Source organism: Aethalodelphis obliquidens, unplaced genomic scaffold (genome assembly GCF_003676395.1).
Source record: "Aethalodelphis obliquidens isolate GAN/ISIS:26980383/991018 unplaced genomic scaffold, ASM367639v1 scaffold25, whole genome shotgun sequence".
Lineage (NCBI taxonomy): Eukaryota > Metazoa > Chordata > Mammalia > Artiodactyla > Delphinidae > Aethalodelphis > Aethalodelphis obliquidens.
The window spans coordinates 33,409,881-33,436,064 of NW_020837969.1; the positions used below are offsets into that span (position 1 = coordinate 33,409,881).

At 41.9% G+C, this 26,184-nt stretch overlaps 1 protein-coding gene across 5 annotated transcripts in view; it reads left to right on the forward strand.

Moving 5' to 3' along the window:
• Positions 1 to 26,184, forward strand: part of HGSNAT (heparan-alpha-glucosaminide N-acetyltransferase) — a 47,508-nt gene that overhangs the window by 12,610 nt on the left and 8,714 nt on the right. For 2 of the 5 annotated variants that reach the window (XM_027122975.1, XM_027122977.1), the window contains exons 5-11: positions 2,003 to 2,072; positions 18,659 to 18,728; positions 19,605 to 19,702; positions 21,160 to 21,236; positions 21,834 to 21,864; positions 23,316 to 23,476; positions 24,587 to 24,702. In XM_027122975.1, coding sequence (XP_026978776.1) covers positions 2,003 to 2,072; positions 18,659 to 18,728; positions 19,605 to 19,702; positions 21,160 to 21,236; positions 21,834 to 21,864; positions 23,316 to 23,476; positions 24,587 to 24,702 — 623 coding nt within the window. Of the gene's footprint in view, positions 1 to 2,002; positions 2,073 to 2,398; positions 2,578 to 8,748; positions 8,894 to 18,370; positions 18,498 to 18,658; positions 18,729 to 19,604; positions 19,703 to 21,159; positions 21,237 to 21,833; positions 21,865 to 23,315; positions 23,477 to 24,586; positions 24,703 to 26,184 lie in introns of those variants that run through there. The other 3 variants (XM_027122979.1, XM_027122980.1, XM_027122978.1) reach the window with 3 other exon arrangements.

Here is a 26,184-nt window from a genome sequence, read left to right on the forward strand (position 1 = left end):
AGTTCACTATGAAGCTAAAAAGCACAAGGCCCCCAACAAAAACAATATTTTGGTTGCCTTTGAGGGTAACAAGGACACCTGGTGTTAACTGATGATCCTGGTGAAGGCAGGATCATCTCTCCTGCCTTTCCTGTTTTGACTATATCTTAGGGTAACGAAATAGTCCTAGGTGATGAGGGTAAATTCTTTAGAGAAGGAATCCAGCTAATAATGTGGCAGAATATTTTGCAATGCGCATTGAAGTTACTGATTTAGGCAAAAGCCATGAGTGGATGGAACCATCCAATGAAAGGGGAACTTTACACGGGAGGGGACAGGCCTTCACCAGCTGAATGCGGGCATCGGGCACAAGGTCTGAAGCAGGAGGTGCTCCTGATGGGACGTGGTGGGAAAGACACAGCACCTGCGACGCGTTCCTGCCGGAGAAGTGGGACTTCTCTGCCAAGGCTTTACAGCTAACTTCCCATTTATAGAACGCACAGAGGATAGAGGAACAAGTTGAGTGACACCAGGCGAGGGGTCCTGGCAGATCTAGACCGCGAATGAGATGCCCTGATAGGAGACAGCCAGCCTCGTGTAAATCAAGTCAGTGGCTGTGGACCAATGCATGGAGCTTAAGGCATGTTAACAATGCAGGCAAGATGTAAGCCTTGCTTGGATCCTGACTTGAACACATGGACTACAACACACATTTTCGAGGCAACTAGAAAAATTTGAATATGGACTCAGTGTTAGCCAGGGAATTATTAATTTTGTATGACGTTGTGCTTATACAGCAAAAGGTCCATTCTTAAGAAACTTTTAATTTTGAAATAGTTTTAGACTCACAGAAACGTTGCAAAACAGGATTTCCATATACCCTTCACTCAGCTTCCCCTAAGCCCCTAAACTATATAATCACAGTACAGTGATTCCATGTACAGTGATTGAAACCAGGAATGTCATGCACACAGCGCTATTAACTGAGCTGCGGAGTTCTCAGATTTCTCCAGTTGTCCTATTTGTGTCCGTTTTGTGTCCAGGGTCCCACAGAGCATTTAGTGATCAGGTCTCCCAGGCCTCCTCTAATCTAACCTCATGGCCTCTAATCAGCCTTTCTTGGTCTTTCACGACCTTGACACTTTTGAAGAGGACTGGCCAGTTATTTTGTTACTTTGGTTTGCTTGCTGCCTTCTTGTGACCCAGAAGAGGCCGTGTGTCTTCGGTAGCGTCCTACAGAAGAGATACAGTGTCCTCCTCAGGGGGTCACGTAAGAATTGCATGACGTACATAGAGATACATCCTGAAGATGTGGGAATGAAATAGATTGATGTCTGGGATTTGCTTAAAACACTTAAGGTGGAAAAAAAAAAAAGGGTGAGTAGTAGTAGTAGATGAAGCAAGAGTGGCAGTGTTTGATATTCTAGAATCTAGGTGACAGCTATATGTGGGTTTATTGTACAGTTCTCTGTACTTTTGTGTATGTTTGATATTTTTCATGATGAAAATTAGCGCTTCCCTCATGAAGAGTATTCTCAATTGTTAATAAGAAATTTCACATAAGGATATAGGCTTTTCCTTCATATGTTTCCATTTTTATTTGTTTGCCTTTTTCTTTTTTTTTTTTTTGCGGTATGCGGGCCTCTCACTGTTGCAGCCTCTCCCATTGCGGAGCACAGGCTCCGGACGTGTAGGCTCAGCGGCCATGGCTCACGGGCCCAGCTACTCCGCGACATGTGGGATCTTCCCGGACCGGGGCACGAACCCATGTCCCCTGCATCGGCAGGCGGACTCTTAACCACTGTGCCACCAGAGAAGCCCCCTTTTTCTTTTTTTAATTTTAAAATTTGTTTTACTGAAGTATAGTTGATTTACAATGTTGTGTTAATTTCTACTATACAGCAAAGTGATTCAGTTATACGTATGTATACATTCTTTTTCATATTGTTTGCATTTTTCATTTACTGATTCACTGTGATGACACGACAGCTTTTGGTGATGATACGTTTCTTTATTTTTGCAGCCGTGAGTATCGCATTCCTTGTCGGCCTGGTGCTCATCATTGTGGTGTCCTTTCTAAGGTTCGCGCTGAGGTAAGCAGGCGTTGGGGGGGTCACACTGGGGAAAATAGAATACAGAATAACTGTATTCAGAAAGGGTACTTTGACCGTTATTCCTGGATTAAATGAAAACTTACTGTGTCCACCGTGCCCAGTGTAGTCCTAGGCATTAGGGATTCAGTGTCAAATAAGAGATGGTCCCTGACTTCAGGGAAATAATAACCTAGTGCGAATGGCTCTCTGCCTTCAATTCTCCCACGTGGCTGAAGATGTAGAAGAAAATACTTGAGCAATCATTATTTCCTGACAGACTCACATCCTGCCACATAGCGCATGGGAGAGGCCTGTGATGGGCTTGGGAGGTGCTGCCACACTGACTGTCTTCCTCCTCTTGGCTCTGAACCCAGAGGCCACGCCTCTGGTCCAGCTTCCCAGCTCCTGCGGTGGGGACCTCTGACCTCAGGTGGACTCTCCCTTGGTTAGGGTCGGCCAGCTTGGAGAGGGGATTCCTTCTCCTGCCTGGTAAACAACGATTCTGGTGAGTGGATTTGCGGACTGCAGAAGGAAAAGAAAGTAAAATAGACCCAGGCCTGGCACGTCACCTTGCCAAGGGGAGGTCTTTCCTCTTAAAAGGAATAAGATTGAATTTTCACATGCTCAGCTGGTTACGGTCTCAGGAAAGACCATGCGATTTTATTGGTGAGCCGGATCCAAATTGGAAGAAAAAACCTGCTAGCTTGGGGAAATCCTGCACCTTTGGGGAGTTTATCACTCTGACCCTTTAGGGATGGAGTGCAATCCGTAAAGAGGAGTTGCATTACTTTGGTGATAAGATGTAAATGGTCTTCCAGTTTATTAGAGTGTTTTCATTTGGTGCTTTGGATGTGAATGTATCTATTACATGATGTTTAAAGTGGTAGATAGCTGATATCAGACTCTTGCAAAGAGAAGAATCCCACCTTGCCCCACCGTGGAATTGAAACTCCTTCTACGTGTGATTCTCCCTTTGCAGCCTGTGGGCACAAAGCTCTTGTGGGGAAAGCAAGAGTGCCTTGTACCTTTCCCCATCACTTTCCAGTGTGCCCGTGGAAGCCCAGGGAAGTTCAGATTTGTCTGAACCAGAAAAGAATCTGAAAAAGTAGTAAGAATACAGCGTGTTTCTCCTTTTCACTTGGGGAACAAGCATGTACAAGAAAATAAGTGCTTTTTTTAATTTTAATTTTTAAATATCTTCTTTTACCTTTCCTTAGATGGTTCTGTTTTCAAGTTTTTCATGTGATGTTGATGTTATTAGTGCTGGATAAACTAGAAATGGGAGTTGAGTTATAAGGGAAAAAAGAAATTAAAAATATAAGCAATGGGTATATGGAACATGTTTGGATATTGACTTGAGCAATTAAACTGTAAAAAAGACAGGAAAATTGAACTTGCTATTTGACAATATTGAGGAATTGTTGATAATATTCTTAATGAGGTAATAGAATTGCAGTATGTTTAAAAATAAAGAGTCCTTATCGTTTTCTTTTTTTAACATCTTTATTGGAGTATAATTGCTTTACAGTGGTGTGTTAGTTTCTGCTTTATAACTAAGTGAATCATCTATACATATACATATCTCCTCCGTCTTACGTCTCCCTCCAACCCTTCCAATCCCACCGCTCTAGGTGGTCACAAAGCACGAGCTGATCTCCCTGTGCTATGTGGCTGCTTCCCACTAGCTATCTATTTTATATTTGGTAGTGTATATAAGTCCATACCACTCTCTCACTTCGCCCCAGCTTCCCCTTCCCCCTCCCCGTGTCCTCAAGTCCATTCTCTACATCTGCGTCTTTATTCTTGTCCTGCCCCTAGGTTCTTCAGAACCTTTTTTTTTAGATTCCATATATATGTGTTAGCATACAGTATTTGTTTTTCTCTTTCTGACTTACTTCACTCTGTATGACAGACTCTAGGCCCATCCACCTCACTACAAATAACTCAAATTCGTTTGTTTTTATGTCTGAGTAATATTACATTTTGTATATGTGCCACATCTTCTTTATTCATTCATCTGTCGATGGACACTTAGGTTGCTTCCATGTCCTGGCTATTGTAAATAGAGCTGCAATGAACATTGTGGTACATGCCTTTTTTTGAATTATGGTGTTCTCAGGGTATATGCCCAGGAGTGGGATTGCTGGGTCATATGGTAATTCTGTTTTTAGTTTTTTAAGGAACCTCCGTACTGTTCTCCATAGTGGCTGTATCAATTTACATTCCCACCAACAGTGCAAGAGTGTTCCCTTTTCTCCACACCCTCTCCAGCATTTATTCTTTGTAGATTTTTTGATGATGGCCATTCTGACTGGTGTGAAGTGATACCTCATTGTAGTTTTGATTTGCATTTCTCTAATGGTTAGTGATGTTGAGCATCCTTTCATGTGTTTGTTGGCAGTCTGTATATCTTCTTTGGAGAAATGTCTATTTAGGTCTTCTGCCCATTTTTGGATTGGGTTGTTTGTTTTTTTGATATTGAGCTGCATGAGCTGCTTGTAAATTGTGGAGATTAATCCTTTGTCAGTTGCTTCATTTGCAAATATTTTCTCCCATTCTGAGGGTTGTCTTTTCATCTTGATTATAGTTTCCTTTGCTGTGCAAAAGCTTTTAAGTTTCATTAGGTCCCATTTGTTTACTTTTGTTTTTATTTCCATTTCTCTAGGAGGTGGGTCAGAAAGGATCTTGCTGTGATTTATGTCATAGAGTGTTCTTCCTATGTTTTCCTCGAAGAGTTTTATAGTGTCTGGTCTTACATTTAGGTCTTTAGCCCATTTTGAGTTTATTTTTGTGTATGGTGTTAGGGAGTGTTCTAATTTCATTCTTTTACATGTAGCTGTGCAGTTTTCCCAGCACCACTTATTGAAGAGGCCGTCTTTTCTCCACTTTATACTCTTGCCGCCTTTATCAAAGATAAGGTGACTATATGTACATGGGTTTATCTCTGGGCTTTCTATCCTGTTCCACTGATCTATATTTCAGTTTTTGTGCCAGTACCACACTGTCTTGATTACCATAGCTTTGTAGTATGGCCTGAAGTCAGGGAGCCTGATTCCTCCAGCTCCATTTTTCTTTCTCAAGATTGCTTTGGCTATTCAGGGTCTTTTGTATTTCCATACAAATTGTGCAACTTTTTCTTCTAGTTCTGTGAAAAATGCAATTGGTAGTTTGATAGAGATTGCATTGAATCTGTAGATTGCTTTGGGTAGTATAGTCATTTTCACAATGTTGATTCTTCCAATCCAAGAACATGGTATATCTCTCCCTCCGTTTGTATCATCTTTAATTTCTTTCATCAGTGTCTTATAGTTTTCTGCATACAGGTTTTTTATCTTCTTAGGTAGGTTTATTCCTAGGTATTTTATTCTTTTCCTTGCAGTGGTAAATAGGAGTGTTTCCTTAATTTCTCTTTCAGATATTTCATCATTAGCATATAGGAATGCAAGTGATTTCTGTACATTAATTTTGTATCCATTGAGTAGCTCTAGTAGTTTTCTGGTGGCATCTTTAGGATTCTCTCTGTATAGTATCGTGACATCTGCAAACAGTGACAGTTTTACTTTTTCTTTTCTGATTTGGATTCCTTTTATTTCTTTTTCTTCTCTGATTGCTGTGGCTAAAACTTCCAAAACTATGTTCAATAATAGTGGTGAGAGTGGGCAACCTTGTCTTGTTTCTGATCTTAGAGGAAATGGTTTCAGTTTTTCACCATTGAGAACAATGTTGGCTGTGGGTTTGTCATATATGGCCTTTATTATGTTGAGGTAGGTTCCCTCTGTGCCTACATTCTGGAGAGTTTTTAGCATAAATGGGTGTTGAATTTTGTCAAAAGCTTTTTCTATGTTTATTGATATTATCATATGGTTTTTATTCTTCAGTTTGTTAATATGGTGTGTCACATTGACTGATTTGCGTATATTGAAGAATCCTTGCATTCCTGGGGTAAACCCCACTTGATCATGGTGTATGATCTTTTTAATGTGCTGTTGGATTCTGTTTGCTAGTATTTCGTTGAGGATTTTTGCATCTATGTTCATCAGTGATATTGGCCTGTAGTTTTCTTTTTTTGTGATATCTTTGTCTGGTTTTGGTATCAGGGTGATGGTGGCCTTGTAGAATGAGTTTGGGAGTGTTCCTCCCTCTGCTATATTTTGGAAGAGTTTGAGAAGGATAGGTGTTAGCTCTGCTCTAAATGTTTGATAGAATTTGCCTGTGAAGCCATCTGGTCCTGGGCTTTTGTTTGTTGGAAGAGTTTTAATCAGAGTTTCAATTTCAGTGCTTGTGATTTATCTGTTCGTATTTTCTATTTCTTCCTGGTTCAGCCTTGGAAGGTCTTGCTTTTTAAGAATTTGTCCATTTCCTCCAGGTTGTCCATTTCACTGGCATATAGTTGCTTGTAGTAATCTCTCCTGAGCCATTGTATTTCTACAGTGTTAGTTCTTTTTCTTGTCTAATTCTGTTGATTTGAGTCTTCTCTGTTTTTTTCTTGATGAGTCTGGCTAATGGTTTATCAATTTTGTTTATCTTCTCAAAGAACTAGCTTTAGTTTTATTGATCTTTGCTGTTGTTTCCTTCATTTCTTTTTCACTTATTTCTGATCTGATTTTTATGATTTCTTTCCTTCTGCTAACTTTGGGGTCTTCTTTTTTTTTTGTTCTTCTTTCTCTAATTGCTTTCGGTGTAAGGTTAGGTTGTTTATTTGAGATTTTTCTTGTTTCTTCAGGTAGGATTGTATTGCTCTAAAATTCCCTCTTAGAACTGCTTTTGCTGCATCCCATAGGTTTTGTATCGTTGTGTTTTCATTGTCATTTGTTTCTAGATATTTTTTTATTTCCTCTTTGATTTCTTCAGTGATCTCTTGGTTATTTAGTAGCATATTGTTTACTCTCCATGTGTTTGTATTTTTTAGTTTTTTTTCCTGTAATTGACATCTAGTTTCATAGTGGTGTGGTCAGAAAAGATACTTGATACTATTTCAGTTTTCTTAAATTTACCAAGGCTTGATTTCTGACCCAAGATATGGTCTATCCTGGAGAATGTTCCATGAGCACTTGAGAAGAAAGTATACTCTGTTGTTTGGGGATGGAATGTCCTATAAATATCAATTAAGTCCATCTTGTTTAATGTGTCATTTAAATCTTGTGTTTCTTTATTTATTTTCATTTTGGGTGATCTGTCCATTGGTGAAAGTGGGGTGTTAAAGTCCCCCACTATGATTGTGTTACGGTTGATTTCCCCTTTTATGGCTGTTAGCATTTGCCTTATGTATTGAGGTGCTCCTATGTTGGGTGAATAAATATTTACAATTGTTATATCTTCTTCTTGGATTGATCCCTTGATCATTATGTAGTGTCCTTCTTTGTCTCTTGTCATAGTCTTTATTTTAAAGTCTGTTTTGTCTGATACGAGAACTGCTACTCCAGCTTTCTTTTGATTTCTTTTTGCATGGATTATCTTCTTCCATCCCCTCACTTTCAGTCTGTTTGTGCCCCTAGGTCTGAAGGGGTTCTCTTGCAGACAACATATATACAGGTCTTGTTTTTGTATCCATTCAGCCAGTCTATGTCTTTTGGTTTGAGCATTTAATCCATTTACATTCAAGGTAATTATCGATATGTATGTTCCTATTACCGTTTTCTTAATTGTTTTGGGTTTGTTTTGGTAGGTCTTTTCCGTCTCTGTGTTTCCTGCCTAGAGAAGTTCCTTTATCATTTGTTGTAAAGCTGGTTTGGTGGTGCTGAATTCTCTTAGCTTTTGCTTGTCTGTAAAGGTTTTAATTTCTCCGTTGAATCTGAATGAGATCCTTGCAGGGTAGAGTAATCTTGGTTGTAGGTTTTTCCCTTTCATCACTTTGAATATGTGCTGCCACTCCCTTCTGGTTTGCGGAGTTTCTGCTGAAGAATCAGCTATTAACCTTATGGGGATTCCTGTATGTTATTTATTGCTTTTCCCTTGCTGCTTTTAATATTTTTTCTTTGTATGTAATTTTTGATAGTTTGATTAATATGTGTCTTGGTGTGTTTTTCTTTTGGTTTGTCCTGTATGGGCCTCTGCGCTTCCTGGACTTGATTGATTATTTCCTTTCCCATGTTAGGGAAGTCTTCGACTATAATCTCTTCAAATATTTTCTCAGACCCTTTTTTTTCTCTTCTCCTTCTGGCACCCTAATAATTCGAATGTTGCTATGTTTAGTGTTGTCCCAGAGGTCTCTGAGACTCTCCTCAATTCTTTTCATTCTTTTTTCTTTATTCTGCTCCCTGGCAGTTATTTCCACCATTTTATCTTCTGTCTCAGTTATTGATTCCTTCTAAAGTATTTTTAGTTTCAGTAATTTTGTTGTTAATCATTATTTGTTTGCTCTTTAGTTCTTCTAGATCCTTGTTAAATGTTTCTTTTGTTTTCTCCATTCTGTTTCTGAGATTTTGGATCATCTTTACTGTCATTACTCTGAATTCTTTTTCAGATAGGTTGCCTATTTTGTCTTCATTTATTTCATCTTTTAGGTTTTTACCTTTCTCCTTCATCTGTAACATTTTTTTTGTCGTTTCTTTGTTTTTTTTTTTTGATAGGTGGCGCTGTAATCCTATCTTACTGGTTGTTTGGCCTGAGGTTTCCAGCACTGGCGTTTGCAAGCAGTTGGTTAGAGCCAGGTCTAGGTTCCCCGGGGTCTGAGGTTCTCTGTTAGTCCATTGGTTTGGACTCGGAGCTCCCACCGCAGGAGCTCGGGCCCGACCTCTGGCCTGGGAACCAGGATCCTGCAAGCCAGTCACTGGGTGTTCCTACCATCGCCTTAGGCATCCGTGGTCCCCCACCAGTCCCTGGTAGGTGCCCTAGTTGTGCAGAGACACGAATTCCGTGTCCTCCTAGTCCGCTATCTTGACTCCGCCCCCTGAGTCCTTATCTTTTAGCAGTACATACTGAAGTATTTATAGATGAAATGATATGATGTCTCTGATTTTCTTTCTTTTTTTTTTTTAAAATATATTCTTTTTAAAAATTAATTAATTTGGTTGCACTGGGTTTTAGTTGAGGCAGGTGGGCTCCTTAGTTGTGACACACAGGCTCCTTATTTGCAGCTCGTGGGCTCCTTAGTTGTGGCAGGCAGGCTCCTTAGTTGCAGCATGTGAACTCTTAGTTGCGGCATGCATGTGGGATCTAGTTCCCTGACCAGGAATCCAACCCAGGCCTCCTGCTTGGGAGCATGGAGTCTTATCCACTGCACCACCAGGGAAGTCCCCTATGATTTTCTTTAAAATGACCAAGCCAAGTCAGGGAAAAGGGGCAGTGGGTGGGAGTATAGATGAAGTAAGATTCGAGATGAAGATGAAGACCATGCTTCGTAGATACTTGTTGAAGGTAGGTAATGGGTCCATAGCGGTTCATTATACTGGTTTGTCTACTTATATGTATGTATATGTTTGAAACTTTCCATGACCATAAAAAAAAAAAAGGAAAGAGGAGGAAAAATCCTATGCATTGAATATTTCAAATGTTCAAATGTGCAAATTTTATGCAAAACCTGTATGAGTATGAAGTTTATTACACTTTTCAGTATCAAGAGAGCTGGAAGCACAGTACATATAAGGGCTTGTAATATTAGAAATGTTATATATAATTTCTATAAGAAAGCCCTCAATGATTTACAGACAAAGATTTGCCTTCTCTTGATTTTTTAATCAAAGAATTATACTCACTAAAAGGGCAAATTTAATCATTCTTATATACCAAATTAAAAATGCTAAGTATTCATTATTATTTGAAAAATAACAAATTGGCCTGTTAGCTCTGAGTTTGCTACAGTTGTTGGGTTGAGAAAGGATTCTGTGTGGACTTTAATAATCGGATGTGGGGACATAAAGTGGAAAGTTCATGTCTTTATGGGTACAAACAAACTAAATAAAAGTGAAACTGTCCCAGAAAATTTCAGGAATTGTAAATAACAAAAGATATTACCCCATCAAGTCACTAAGCAATCTTTAGTGTATTGGAAATCAGGATTCGTTTCCACTCCAAAGTTTAAAAAAAAAAAAAGGGAGAAGTAAACTGAATCAGAATGTAAACATTGTGTGAAAGAGCTAAATACACTTTTTGAAACATTTTTTCCAAGTAAGAACTCTCGTTTCAAAGAAAAACCAGTTAAGTTATTTATCTTTCGTTAATCATGTAAATCAACTTAATATCCTCTGGATATCTTGTTGCACTAAAGCACCATCTAGGAGAAAGAACCCCGTACATTAACTGTGAGTCACTCCAAGGTCACTGTCAAACTTTCTCAGTTTGCATCTGTGCATTTTTTTTTTTTTGGCCGTGCCACACGGCATGTAGGATCTTAGTTCCCCGACCAGGGATCGAACCCGTGCCCCCTGCAGTGGAAGCATGAAATCCCAACCACTGGATGGCCAGGGAAGTCCCACATCTGTGCATTTTTATTTAGTTGTAATTGAGTCTGAATACTATGATTTGCTTTTTGTATTTAATAGTTTGTATTTATATTTCTTTGTACAGGCATTCTTTTTTTTTCCAGGGTGGACAAAATTTTTTTTTCTTTTGTCTCTCTTTTTTTAAAATTTGTCTTATTGAAGTATAGTTGATTTACAATGCTGTGTTAATTTCTACTGTACAGCAAAGTGATTCAGTTATACATGTATATACATTCTTTTTTTTAAATATTCTTTTCCATTATGGTTCATAATAGGATATGAATACAGTTCCCTGTACTGTATAGTAGGACCTTGCTGTTTATCCATTCTCTATATAATAGTTTGCATCTGCTAATCCCAACCTCCCATTCCATCCCTCTCCCACTCCCCTCCCTCTTGGCAACCACAAGTCTGTTCTCTATGTCTGTGAGTCTGTTTCTGTTTCGATATAAGTGATATCATATGGTATTTGTCTTTCTCTGACTTCACTTAGTATGATGGTTTCTGGGTCCATCCCGTTGCTGCACTGTTCTTGCTGTTTTAGTAGCCATAGCTCATCCTCTCACAGATGCAGACACTGAGATTAGTCATTGCTGCATTGGGCACGTTTGGTTGTTTCAGGCTTCTGCTATTCTAACTTTAATAGTGTTGTTAATCAGAATTCCAGCGACGAGGAATAATGATCTCATTTCACCCTCACAACACTCTTTTTTAAAAAATTTTGTATATTTTTTTATACAGCAGCTTCTTATTAGTTATCCATTATATACATATTAGAGTATACATGTCAATCCCAATCTCCCAGTTCATCACACCACCACCACCCCACCACTTTCCCCCACTTGGTGTCCATATGATTGTTTGCTATATCTGTGTCTCTATTTCTGCCCTGCAATCCGGTTCATCTGTACCAATTTTCTAGGTTCCACATACATGCGTTAATATACGATATTTGTTTTTCTCTTTCTGACTTACTGCACTCTGTATGACAGTCTCTAGATCCATCCACGTCTCTACAAATGACCCAGTTTCGTTCCTTTTTATGGCTGAGTAATATTCCATTGTATATATGTACCACATCTTCTTTATCCATTCATCTGTCGATGGGCATTTAGGTTGCTTCCATGACATGGCTATTATAAATAGTGCTGCAATGAACATTGGGGTGCATGTGTCTTTTTTTTTTAATACTACTTTTATTTATTTATTAATCAGATACATTCACTGATTTTTGCATCCTGACTTAAACCTCTATCTGTCTTTCACTCATCTTTTTTTTTCACACATACACACTGTATTTTATTTTTACAAGAGATAAATAAACTGACACCAAGCATTGTAAATGGATGACCACAAGAAAAGCAACAATGATTGCAATTAACAAACACGAAACACACTCATACTGTGTCATAATATTGACATTCAGTCCAGTAATCCTCCATTGTAACAGCTCCTTTACTTTGCAGTGAAAATTGATTTGTGTATCTTTTGCCTCTGAGTCCTTGTGGGATTTTTTTTTATTCATACAGAAAGTCACAAAAATTATAATCATCCTCATCAGTTCACTCAGTCCCATGTAATTATTTTTTTATCTTGATCTTTTGTTAGCACTTTTATGAATTCATTAGTTTTCCATTAGAGTTCTGAAAATGCTTATTCATTCAGTTCAGCAGTATAGTCAGTTACCAGAAACCTGTACTTGTCAGAGTCTTTCCCATGAATTCCTTGAAGACGAAACCCTTTTATAGGAACATATTTGCAAAAGCATCAGAGTACACCCAGAACTGTCTGTAGATGACAAAAGACTTAAAAATGACCATGGTTACAGATTTGATGACACTTCATAATAATGCAATTGACAAGGAAATTTAGTTATTTCTGAGATACACATTTTAAAGTAATAACTAGAATTATGACTTATAACATTATACCAGAACATATAAGATTTTTAGAAATTTCATGCAATGTCTGAAACATTTATATTAACATATTTCCATACAAGTAACCCAAAGGAAGTTTAGTATTAGTTGTTTTTTTGGTTTGTTTGTTTGGTTTTTTATACTGCAGGTTCTTATTAGTCATCAGTTTTATACACATCAGTGTATACATGTCAATCCCAATCTCCCAATTCAGCACACCACCATCCCCACCCCCCTGCGGCTTTCCCCCCTTGGTGTCCATACGTTTGTTCTCTACATCTGTGTCTCAACTTCTGCCCTGCAAACCGGTTCATCTGTACCAATTTTCTAGGTTCTACATACATGCGTTAATATACGATATTTGTTTTTCTCTTTCTGACTTACTGCACTCTGTATGACAGTCTCTAGATCCATCCACATCTCAACAAATGACTCAGTTTCGTTCCTTTTCATGGCTGAGTAATATTCCATTGTATATATGTACCACAACTTCTTTATCCATTCATCTGTCGATGGGCATTTAGGTTGCTTCCATGACATGGCTATTGTAAATAGTGCTGCAGTGAACACTGGGGTGCATGTGTCTTTTTGAATTATGGTTTTCTCTGGGTATATGCCCAGTAGTGGGATTGCTGGGTCATATGGTAATTCTATTTTTAGTTTTTTAAGGAACCTCCATACTGTTCTCCATAGTGGCTGTATCAATTTACATTCCCACCAACAGTGCAAGAGGGTTCCTTTTTGTCCCCACCCAATCCAGCATTTGTTGTTTGTAGATTTTCTGATGATGCCCATTCTAACTGATGTGAGGTGATACCTCATTGTAGTTTTGATTTGCATTTCTCTAATAATTAGTGATGTTGATCAGCTTATTGTGTGCTTCTTGGCCATCTGTATGTCTTCGTTGGAGAACTGTCTACTTAGGTCTTCTGCCCACTTTTGGATGGGGTTGTTTGTTTTTTTAATATTGAGCTGCATGAGCTGTTTATATATTTTGGAGATTAATCCTTTGTCCGTTGATTCGTTTGCAGATATTTTTTCCCATTCTGAGAGTTGTCTTTTCGTCTTGTTTGTAGTTTCCTTTGCTTTGCAAAAGGTTTTACGTTTCATTAGGTCCCATTTGTTTATTTTTGCTTTTATTTCCATTACTCTAGGAGGTGGAATAAAAAAGATCTTGCTGTGATTTATGTCATAGAGTGTTCCTGCTATGTTTTCCTCAAAGAGTTTTATAGTGTCTGGTCTTACATTTAGGTCTTTAGTCCATTTTAAGTTTATTTTTGTGTATGGTGTTAGGGATTGTTCTAATTTCATTCTTTTACATGTAGCTGTCCAGTTTTCCCAGCACCACTTAATGAAGAGACTATCTTTTCTCCATTGTGTATCCTTGCCTCCTTTGTCATAGATTAGTTGACCATAGGTGCGTGGGTTTATCTCTGGGCTTTCTATCCTGTTTCATTGATCTATATTTCTGTTTTTGTGACAGTACCATATTGTCTTGATTACTGTAGCTTTGTAGTATAGTCTGAAGTCAGGGAGTCTGATTCCCCCAGCTCTGTTTTTTTCCCTCAAGACTGCTTTGGCTATTCAGGGCCTTTTGTGTCTCCATACAAATTTTAAGATTTTTTTGTTCTAGTTCTGTAAAAAAATGCCATTGGTAATTTGATAGGGATTGCATAGAATCTGTAGATTGCTTTGGGTAGTATAGTCATTTCCCCAGTATTGATTCTTCCAGTCCAAGAGCATGGTATATCTCTCCATCTGTTTGTATAATCTTTAATTTCTTTCATCAGTGTCTTCTAGTCTCCTGCATACAGGTCTTTTTTTCTCCCTAAGTAGGTTTATTCCTAGGTATTTTTTTCTTTTTGTTTCAGTGGTAAATGGGATTGTTTCCTTAATTTCTCTTTCTGATTTTGCATTGTTAGCATATAGGAATGTGAGAGGTTTCTGTGCATTAATTTTGTATACTGCACTTTACCAAATTCATTGATTGGTTCTAGTAGTTTTCTGGTGGCATCTTTAGGGTTTTCTATGTAGAGTAACATGTCATCTGCAAACAGTGACAGTTTTACTTCTTTTCCAATTTGGATTCCTTTTATTTCTTTTTCTTCTCTGATTGCCGTGGCTAGGACTTCCAAAACTATGTTGAATAATAGTGGTGGAAGTGGACATCCTTGTCTTTTTCATGATCTTACAGGAAATGCTTTCAGTTTTTCACCATTAAGAATGATGTTTGCTGTGGGTTTGTCGTATATGGCCTTTATTATGTTGAGGTAGTTTCCCTCTATGCTCTCTTTTGGGAGAGTTTTTGTCATAAATGGGTGTTGAATTTTGTCAGGAGCTTTTTCTGCATCTATTGAGATGATTATATGGTTTTCCTTCTTCAATTTGTTTTATGCTGTATCACATTGATTGATTTGCATATATTGAATAATCCTTGCATCCCTGGGATAAATCCCTCTTGATCATGGTGTATGATCCTTTTAATGTGTTGTTAGATTCTGTTTGCTAGTATTTTGTTGAGGATTTTTGCACCTATATTCATCAGTGATATTGGTCTGTAATTTTTTTTTTTGTAGTATCTTTGTCTGGTTTTGGTATCAGGGTGATGGTGGCTTCATAGAATGATTTTGGGAGTGTTCCTTCCTCTGCAGTTTTTTGGAAGAGTTTGAGAAGGATGGATGTTAGCTCTTCTCTAAATGTTTGATAGAATTTACCTGTGAAGCCATCTGGTCCTGTTATTTTGTTTGTTGGAAGATTTTTGATTACAGTTTCTATTTCATTACTTGTGATTGGTCTGTTCGTATTTTCTGTTTCTTCCTGGTTCAGTCTTGGAAGGTTATACCTTTCTAAGAATAGGTCCATTTCTTCCAGGTCCATTTCATTGGCATAGAGTTGCTTGTAGTAGTCTCTTAGGATGCTTTGTATATCTGCGTTGTCTGTTGTAACTTCTCCTTTTTCATTTCTAATTTTATTGATTTGAGTCCTCTCCCTCTTTTTCTTGATGAGTCTGGCAAATGGTTTATCTTCTCAAAGAAGCAGCTTTTATTTTTATTGATCTTTTCTATTGTTTTCTTTGTTTCTATTTCATTTATTTCTGCTCTGATCTTTATGATTTCCTTCCTTCTACTAACTTTGGCTTTTGTTTGTTCTTTCTCTAGTTCCTTTAGGTGTAAGGTTAGATTGTTTATTTGAGATTTTTCTTATTTCTTGAGGTAGGCTTGTATAGCTATAAACTTCCCTCTTAGAACTGCTTTTGCTGCATCCCATAGTTTTTGGATCATTGTGTTTCCTTTGTAATTTGTCTCTAGGTATTTTTTTATTTCCTCTTTGATTTCTTCAGTGATCTCTTGATTATTTAGTAACGTATTGTTTAGCCTCCATGTGTTTGTGTTTTTTATGTTTTTTTTCCTGCAGTTGATTTCTAATCTCATAGCGTTGTGGTCAGAAAAGATGCTTGGTATGATTTCAATTTTCTTAAATTTCCTGAGGCTTGATTAGTGACCCAGGTGTGATCTATCCTGGAGAATGTTCTATGTGCACTTTAGAAGAAAGTGTGATCTGCTGTTTGGATGGAATGTCCTATAAATATCAATTAAATCTGTCTGGCCTGTTGTGTCATTTAAAGCTTGTGTTTCCTTATTAATTTTCAGTTAGGATCATCTGTCCATTGGTGTGAGGTGTTAAAGTGAGGTGTTAAAGTCCCCCACTATTATTGTGTTACTGTCGATTTCCTCTTTTATAGCTGTTAGCAGTTGCCTTATGTATTGAGGTGCTCCTATGTTGGGGTGCATATATATTTATAATTGTTCTATCTTCTTCTTAGTTTGATCCCTTGATCATTATTTAGTGTCCTTCCTTGTCTCTTGTAACATTCTTTATTTTAAAGTCTATTTTGTCTGATATGAGTATTGCTGTTCCAGCCCTCTTTTGATTTCCATTTGCATGGAATATCTTTTTCCATCCCCTCACTCTCAGTCTGTATGTGTCCCTAGGTCTGAAGTGGGTCTCTTGTAGACAGCATATATATGGGTCCTTTTTTTTTTTTTCCATTCAGCGAGCCTGTGTCTTTTGGTTGGAGCATTTAATCCATTCACGTTTAAGGTAATTATTGATATGTATGTTCCTATTACCATTTTCTTAATTGTTATTGGTTTGTTTTTATAAGTCCTTTTCTTCTTTTGTGTTTCCCACTTAGAGAAGTTCCTTTAGCATTTGTTGTAGAGCTGGCTTGGTGGTGCTGAATTCTCTTAGCTTTTGCTTGTCTATAAAGCTTTTGATTTCTCTATCTAATCTGAATGAGATCCTTGCTGGGTAGAGTAATCTTGGTTGTAGGTTCTTCACTTTCATCACTTTAAGTATATCATGCCACTCCCTTCTGGCTTGTAGAGTTTCTTCTGAGAAATCAGCTGTTAACCTTATGGGAGTTCCCTTGTATGTTATTTGTCATTTTTCCCTTGTTCCTTTCAATAATTTTTCTTTGTCTTTAGTTTTTGTCAGTTTGATTACCATGTGTCTCGGCGTGTTTCTCTTTGGGTTTACCCTGCCTGGGACTCTTTGCACTTCCTGGACTTGGGTGGCTATTTCCTTTCCTGTGTTAGGGAAGTTTTCGACTATAATCTCTTCAAATATTTTCTTGGGTCCTTTCTCTCTCTCTTCTCCTTTTGGGACCCCTATAATGAGAATGTTGTTCTGTTTAATGTTGTCTCAGAGGTCTCTTAGGCTGTCTTCATTTCTTTTCATTCTTTTTTCTTTATTCTGTTCCGTGGCAGTGAATTCCACCATTCTGTCTTCCAGGTCACTTATCCGTTCTTCTGCCTCACTTATTCTGCTGTTGATTTCTTCTAGTGTATTTTTCATTTCAATTATTGTATTGTTCATCTTTGTTTGTTCTTTAATTCTTCTAGGTGTTTTTATTTAATTCTTCTAGGTCTTTGTTAAACATTTCTTGCATCTTCTCGATCTTTGCCTCCATTCTTTTTCCAAGGTCCTGGACCATCTTCACTATCATTATTCTGAATTCTTTTTTCTGGAAGGTTTCCTGTCTCCACTTCATTTAGTTGTTTTTCTGGGGTTTTATCTTGTTCCTTCATCTGGTACATAGCCCTCTGCCTTTTCATCTTGTCTGTCTTTTTGTGAATGTGGTTTTTGTTCCATAGGCTGCAGGATTGTAGTTCTTCTTGCTTCTGCTGTCTGCCCTCTGGTGGATGAGGCTATCTTAGAGGCTTGTGCATGTTTCCTGTTGGGAGGGACTGGTGGTGGGTAGAGCTGGGTGTTGCTGTGGTGGACACAGGTCAGTAAAACTTAATCTGCTTGTCTGCTGATGGGTGGGGCTGTGCTCCCTCCCTGTTGGTTGTTTTGTCTGAGACGACCCAACACTGGAGCATACCCGGGCTCTTTGGTGGGGCTAATGGCGAACTCTGGGAGGGCTCAAGCCAAGAACTTCTGCTGCCAGTGTCCTTGTCCTCATGGTGAGACACAGCCACCCCCCCGCCTCTGCAGGAGACCCTCCAACACCAGCAGGTAGGTCAGGTTCAGTCTCCTATGGGGTCACTGCTCCTTCCCCTGGGTCCTGATGTGCACACTACTTTGTGTGTGCCCTCCACGAGTGGAGTCTCTGTTTCCCACAGTCCTGTCAGAGTCCTGGAATCAAATCCCGCTAGCCTTCAAAGTATGATTCTCTAGGAATTCCTCCTCCCGTTGCCAGACACCCAGGTTTGGAAGCCTGACGTGGGGCTCAGAACCTTCACTCCAGTGGGTGGACTTCTGTGGCACAAGTGTTCTCCAGTCTGTGAGTCACCCACCCAGCAGTTACGGGATTTGATTTTACTGTGATTGTGCCCCTCCTACCATCTCATTGTGGCTTCTCCTTTGTCTTTGGATGTGAGGTATCTTTTTTGGTGAGTTCCAGTGTCTTCCTGTTGATGATTGTTCAGCAGTTAGTTGTTATTCTGGTGCTCTCGCAGGAGGGAGTGAGCGCACGTCCTTGTACTCTGCCATCTTCCTCACAACACCCCTGAACGAAAGCTCTGTCTTTATTTCTGTCTCATCGATCAGGAGACCATGCTGTCAGGGTGAAGCATTTGAATGTACTTGGATTTCTACTTCCGTTTCGTTAAAACACTTTAAAATGTTTAATTCTTTGACTTGTATAGAATGTGAACTTTAAATTAATTTCCTTTCAGTATGATACCATTCTGAAAATTCTGCCGAGGAAAACAAATTAACCAGGCCTTTCATTTATTTACAGCTTGGAAGACTTTCGTGATTGGATTTCTAAAGCCATAAATTCTCAGGAAACGGATGGCCTCATCAATTCTGTGAGTTGTTCAAACGCATCGTGTGTGCTCTGGGTGTTTTCCTGGATTCGGATTTACAGTCCGCTATTTAGTAATCTTAATTATCTCGTGCTGTGCAAGGCCAGGTCATGTGTCCTGCCTTCTTGGTAAATAGCAGTCCTTGCTGGCCCCGTGAAGGGTGCCCCCCCCGCCCCCATCTTTGTGAGGCTGGAGCTTGAGCTGCTTTGTGATGCTGGGTGTGGAGATGGTTTTCACTCTTCAGGCACCACTGTTGAATCAATCCGTTTTAGTAGAGAGTATCAGGATGATGGGCTTCCCTGGTGGCGCAGTGGTTGAGAGTCCACCTGCCGATGCAGGGGACACGGGTTCGTGCCCTGGTCCAGGAAGATCCCACGTGCCGCGGAGCGGCTGGGCCCGTGAGCCATGGCCGCTGAGCCTGCGCGTCCGGAGCCTGTGCTCCACAACGGGAGAGGCCACAACAGTGAGAGGCCCGCGTACCGCAAAAAAAAAAAAAAAAAAGATGAAGACAAAAGAGTGAGAGACATCAGTATTAAGTCTGTACATGGGATGGCCTGCTGTGATGATTAAACATACTGTCTGTGTTAATTGATTAACATGGACGTATCTTTGTCCACTTTTGGACACACTTGCTGGTACTCTTGCTCCTTTGTGGTCATTTATCAGCGTGGCCACGGAGAGCTCAGCAGGCGGCACATAAACCAAATAAAGTGAAAAACCTAACCTCTAGGTGGGGTCTTTACAAAGGCGAATTAAAGTACTACCCAGAACAATGATCCTTGGCTTTCACGCTGCTAATTTCTTCCCTAAAACACAGGAAAGTATAGTTTACTCTTTTGTATTATGAACTGTTTGCATTTTTCTCCTCTTTTCCGGCAGGAGCTGGGGTCTCCGAGCAGGGCGGGTGACCCCCCACCAGAGACCTGGCGTCAGTCGGCGGCCCCCCTGCGCCTCCGCTGCGTGGACACGTTCCGCGGGTACGTGGGCTCCCTGGTGACCCGTGGGCACAGGTGGCCTCGGGTGGCACGTTCACAAGTCCACCCACTTGCAGCGGGAGGCATTTCACGTGCCTTTTACTCTCTAGGCTAGAAAGGATTTCCTGCCCAAAAGAGAAATCGGCAGCCTCTCCTGCCTTGAAAACTGTCACGAGAGCCAGGGTGACGTGTCACTGGAGAGCAGCAGTGGGAGAGGCCGGAGCCCGTCTCCCCTGGTGCACAGGTGCTGCTGAGAAAGCCACTCACACGTGTGAGCAGCTGCCCGAGGGCCCCGTGTCCGCTCAGCCCTGGACCAATGGGCCAGTGCCCCAGTCTGGAAATGGAACCCAGGACAGCCCTCGGCCTCCTCCACCATTCGCACAGCAGCTCGGATATCAACTGACAGCAAATCCACAGAGTCCTGCAGTAAATTGTTATTTTCCGGTTCTGGGAAAAGAACGAAGGCCGGGACCAAACTCTGAAAATAGAGTCTAAGACTGTATGGCTGAAAAGCAATATCTAGGTGTCGGGTCTTCTGTTTCTCCCACTGAGGCCTTTCAAACTCCAGTGATAACCTGATAACTGACCCAGCTTCCCGAGCTCTAAGTGCTCCTGTGTGTGCGCCCAAAGCCAGGCAGTAATAACGGTAACGATACTAATAGTAACCACTGCTAACAGTTTTGAGTCCTCATGGTATGCCAAGCACTGTTCCAGCTTGTCTTAATTTCTTTAATCTTTTAGCAATCCTATGAAGTATATACTTGTAATAATACACCTGTTTCACAGATAAAGAAATTGAGCCACAGAGTTGAGTAAGTTGGGCTCCAGAGTGCCCACAAATTACCCCCTGACATACTAACGTTTTTATTCCCCGTATTCTGAGAAATTAGCAGCAAACAACAGCACATGCAGAATCTGTTTTATTGTATTCCTCTTTCTTTCGGAGATGTTCACAGGTGGACGGGAGTTGACATTGATTTAAGTGCTAAGATGTTTCAAGCACCGTTTAGGTGCTGTGATGTACGTTACTCTCCATCGTGGTGCCTGTGGTCCCCAGGTCAGGGGTGTCCCTCCTCACAGAGAACTGATGAGGGGCTCGCCTGAGGTCCAGTGGCTCCTAAGAGAGAGGGACCCAGGGCTTGACCCTAAAGACTGTCCCCTCCCACTACAGTTCTTTAACCTGAGACATCTAAGTAATTAGCACAAAGTGGAGTGATCGGGAATGTTTTGCACCATTTTCAAGTTACACAGTTCAGTGTTGGTGTAAGTTTGTCTTCAGACGTCATGTTGGAAATGTTGGCAGAGAGGACTTTAGCGCGGGGTCCTAACCGTGATGGTTAGAAGTGGGAGTTTCCTGCTCTTTCAGCGTCTGCTTGTATTGTGACGGCACCTGTGTCCTGCAGTCAGGCCATCCTTGTCACACGCCCAGGCCCTGAGAGTGTATCTTTGTGGCTTTGCAGGATCGCTCTCACCCTCATGGTCTTTGTGAACTACGGAGGTGGGAGATACTGGTACTTCAAGCACGCGAGTTGGAACGGTAAGACACCACCGAGAGGTCGCCTTGCTGACGCGGGCCCTCTGAGAGCCGCAGGTAGGAGGGCTCCTTGGCGTCCCCCAGGGGTTCCAGAGGTGAGCCCCACAGAGGCCCCTTAGGTCGTTCTGTCAGCCTTCAGCTCTGCTCTTCCTTTCACGTGCTCTGACTCCGAGATGCCTCGCTGCCATCACGTTGTACACGGTCCCTGTGCTCTTCTAGGTGTGCCCCGTGCCTCAGCCGCACGGGCATCCTGCCCCGAGACTCATGGTCCCCCTGGGATGCCGTGGAGCTGGGGGTGGTCTGAGTGGCGCTGAACAGTGGCTGTGAATCTGGCTGGGGGGTTGCTTTAGGATGGGTTTTGAGTAAGATCTGCCTAAGAGCACAGATTGTCCACATACTTCTCTGTGGTGCTCCCACAGCAGGGGTGCTCTCAGGTGGTGCCCGGGCTGGCCCCTGGCCACAGAGTCCAGGGAGCTCGGTGCTGCCTCATGAGGTTTACCCAGGGCTTTCCCTGTCAGTGTGAGACAGAAGCCTTCCTGGGTCAGGGAGCACCGGCGTTCCAGGTCCTTTCCTCACTGTCGTGCTTGTGTTCTTCTGCAGGACTGACGGTGGCTGACCTCGTGTTCCCGTGGTGAGTTGCAAATCCGCCATCCGCTCTTCGTAGCCCATCTGCAAAGTTTTGTTTTCAGTGGATGCTGGACCTTCCCAACACCAGCCTTGAGTTCCGGGCTGCGGGCCTGTGCTGCCCACAGGTGGTAGCGTGATGAGGTCCTTCCGAAAGCCGGGTTTCTGAATCATTCTGACACTTGGGCTCGTGCTTATCTAAGAGACGTGAGAATAAAAGACTGCGATTTCACAGGGAACATTTTATTAGTGTGGATATGATGTACAAGATCTTGGAATCTCGTAGGAAATCATAAATTCTGAATATTCCACTAATCCTGAAAATAAATTTAAACATCTTAGTTCCTAAAAGGTATGCAGTATATCAGTATCAGGGAATATAGATAAGTATGTAGCAGTTAAGGATAGTAATAAGTTACACTTTAAAATAATAGTGGAGGACTTCCCTGGTGGTGCAGTGCTTAAGAACCTGCCTGCCAATGCAGGGTGCATGGGTTCAAGCCCTGGTCCAGGAAGATCCCACATGCCACAGAGCAACTGAGCCCGTGCACCACAACTACTGAGCCTGCGCTCTAGAGCCCACGAGCCACAACTACTGAGCCCACGAGCCACAACTACTGAAGCCTGTGTGCCTAGAGCCCATGCTCTGCAACAAGAGAAGCCACTGCAGTGAGAAGCCCGTGCACCGCAACGAAGAGTAGCCCCTGCTCACCACAACTAGAGGAAGCCCGTGTGCAGCAACGAAGACCCAATGCAGCCAAAAATAAATAAATAAACAAATTAAATAAATAAATAAATAAATAATAAAATAAAATAAAATAATAGTGGAGTACCCCGCTCTGCCCGGAGCATTCCCCTGCTGAGGGACTCTGGCCCCTGCACAGCGTGGCTCTTGTGTCTTTGCTGAGATGCTTTGAGCGGCTTGCCTCCACCATTTATAGGCAGGACCAGCCACTGGTTTGCGTCTTTGGTCCCCAGTGTTTCACTGCTAACGTGAACTCAGGTTTATCTGAGTGGGGGAGGAGTTCCTTTTGTTTTAATTGACGTATAGTTGATGTACAATATTATATAAGTTACAGGTGTACAATATAGGGATTCACAATTTTTAAAGGGTACACTCCATTTATAGTTATTATAAAATATTGGCATTCCTTATGTTGTACAATACATCCTTGTAGCTTATTTTATACCTAGTGGTTTGTCTGTCTTTGATGGAAGGCTTGTCCATGGAAGCTGCAGTCAGTCCCGAAGGATCTCCCCCTAAGACAGGACAAGAAGGTGCACAGTCCTTCCAGCCCAACATTCTGATTCTTCTCCACCACTAAACCGGATGTGGTTTCAATCGTCAGTTTCTTTCAAAAATCATGTGTTGCTTCTCTTATGTAGTAGATTATAAAATACTAATGACATAGAGACAAAGTTGAAAGTGGCCATCTAGTAACAGCTTTGTTTTTTCAGGTTTGTGTTTATTATGGGATCTTCGATCTTTCTGTCAATGACTTCCGTTCTGCAGCGGGGATGTTCAAAATTCAGATTGCTGGGGAAAATTGCGTGGAGGAGTTTCCTGTTAATCTGTATAGGAATTGTCATTGTGAACCCCAATTATTGCCTTGGTCCACGTGAGTATTTTTTCCCCTCTGTTAGAATGTATTCAGGTTGAAATAGGGAAACGATGTGTTATAATTTGAAAGAAATGCAGTTTCTCCGTCTCATGTACCTGCAAAAAGAACAGTTACTAGAAAAGTATATCTAATGCTTGTATGACTTTGGGCATTATCATTATTACTATCTTGGAATTTTAGGCCTGGGAGGCGCCACCAGTCCACTCAAACCCTTCTGTACAAGGGAAGACCCTGGGGCCGGGAGAGTGAGTGCTGTGTCCGTGTGTAGTGAAGGGCAGAGCAGGGACCACACTGGTTCTCAGAGCCACCCTCCTGCCGCTTTGGTTTCACCAGCTTTCACAGTAAGGCTGTTGTTCAAGGGTCCACCTTGCCATCACCTGAATGCCCCCGGGCTGTGGGAAAGGTATGACATCTCTGTCACTGAGTGGCGTGAGAGGGACAAGAAAGCTGAGGGAAGGATGTGAGTGAGCCCTGTTCTGGGGACCAGTGTCGGAACTGGGGAAGGCAGCGGCCACTGTCCTCAAGGGGCTTACGGTGTCATTAGCAGAAAGAAGACGTACTTATCCAGGCAGGTGCCAGGTGAACCCCTCAGGCAAGAAGCACTAAGGCTTCAGGCGACGGGAGGAGGTGGGGTGCTAAGGGAAGGTGTCACAGAAAAGTCCATTCGATGGATCCCCCAACAGAGGGCCACTGCTCCCAGGAGGACACACTGCGGGGGTCCTTATAGGGTTACCCTCGGGCAGTGATACAGTCACGTAGCCTGCATGGCAGGGACAGTCCGCGGGCTGCGCTGGGTCTGCAGGCTCCTGCTGGATGTGAGTTGAGTCCACACTCCTGATGGGAAAGGCCGGGGCGGGGTGGGGCAGGGCTTCAGGGCCGAGGGCGTCTGCGCTTTATCCCCACACCGAGCCGGACCCGCCCTGGCTCTTAGCCCAGCGTCACTGCCGTGTGTGAGCCAGGCCCTTGACCACGTGTGTTTCCATCTCCAAGAGCTTAACTTCCTCAGATGCAATGGAAGTCTGTCTCCCCCCTCAGGAAACAGTGGTGTCATCTTGGGGTGAAGTGAGCAGTGCCGGCTGACACCCCTGCACCCTGTGCGTCCCGCAGTGTCCTGGGAGAAGGTGCGGATCCCCGGCGTGCTCCAGCGGCTCGGGGGCACCTACTTTGTGGTCGCCGTGTTGGAGCTGCTCTTTGCCAAGCCCGTGCCTGAGATCTGCACCTCGGTGAGAAACCCTGCACTATGAAAGGGGGAGAGGTCCCTGTTTAGGTGCTAGAACTTCCTTTAGTTTTGAGTGCAGTACCAGAGACTACAAGACTCTTTAACTCAGTTAGTCAAAAACATTCTTTTTTCTCTTCAATTAGTTATTTTTATTTAGTCTTTATATCAATCTTCTTTTAAATTGTGGTAAAAAACACATAACATGAGATCTACCCTCTTAACACATATTTCAGTTTCCATTAATCAAATGAACGTGATGGCGTTAAATAACATCACCATCTTCTAGTTGGCTGGTCCAGCCTCTTGGGGGAATTACTGCCAGTTTTTCAATTTCCTGGTGGTAAGGATACACAAAAACCTCACAGAACATTTCAGTGTCTATACACATGCTGCAGAGGTTCGACTTGGACAGTGCCAATGTTGGGCCAGGAGATGACAGTTCCGCCCTGGGCCGCTTCCTGTGTCTTCTTTGTAAGAAGTATGTGAGCATCTCACCTCTTTTGTAATTACTTTCTGTCTTATTATAAATTGCTGAGTTGAGTTTACTCAGATGACCACTATTTTTTTTCCCCCAACGAAAGTAAAACTTCAGGTGGAAATATTTAAATTCTTCCATTTGGGGTCCTACTTCACAGTAAGTTAATAAAGCTGTATTTGTTGTCCAGCTCCTTCCTGTGTGGGTAACTAGCAAATTCATCACTGAATCCCCGGTTCTCTTGGTTTTTCCTGTAATGATCCCTTGGTTTCACGTGCTTGGAGAGCATTTACACTTCACTCCTTCACACCGCGCCCCCCGACCCCTGCTGGCGCACCTGTGCCCTCTGCTGTAGGCTATGGAAGGCACGCAGGGGCTCCATGTGCACGTGTGAACCTGACCTTGCTGGCTGTGGGGAACCGGAGGGTCTGCAAGGCTCATCCAGGTCCCACAGTGGAGCCCAGGGCTGGGGGGACACCAGGAGTGGTGGGCTGCACCTCTCCTTCCCTCTCCTTCCATTTTAAGCTCCAAAAGCTTAAATTTTATTTTCCTTTTTTAAAATATAGCTGTATTTCTTTTAATTTAATTTAATTTATTTTTGGCTGTGTTGGGTCTTCGTTGCTGCGCGCAGGCCTTCTCTAGTTGCGGCGAGCGGAGGCTACTCTTTGTCGCTGCACGCGGGCTTCTCATTGCGGTGGCTTCTCTCGTTGCGGAGCACGGGCTCCAGGTGCGTGGGCTTCAGTAGTTGTGGCTCGCAGGCCCAATAGCTGTGGCTCGCGGGCTCTAGAGCGCAGGCTCAGTAGTTGTGGCGCACGGGCTTAGTTGCAGCGCGGCATGTGGGATCTTCCCGGACCAGGGCTCGAACCTGTGTCCCCTGCATTGGCAGGCAGATTCTTAATTACTGCGCCACCAGGGAAGTCCCTTTATTTCTTTTTAAAATAATAGCTTTATTGAGATATAATTCACGTACCATAAAGCTTACACATTTGAGGCGTAAAATTGAGGGATATT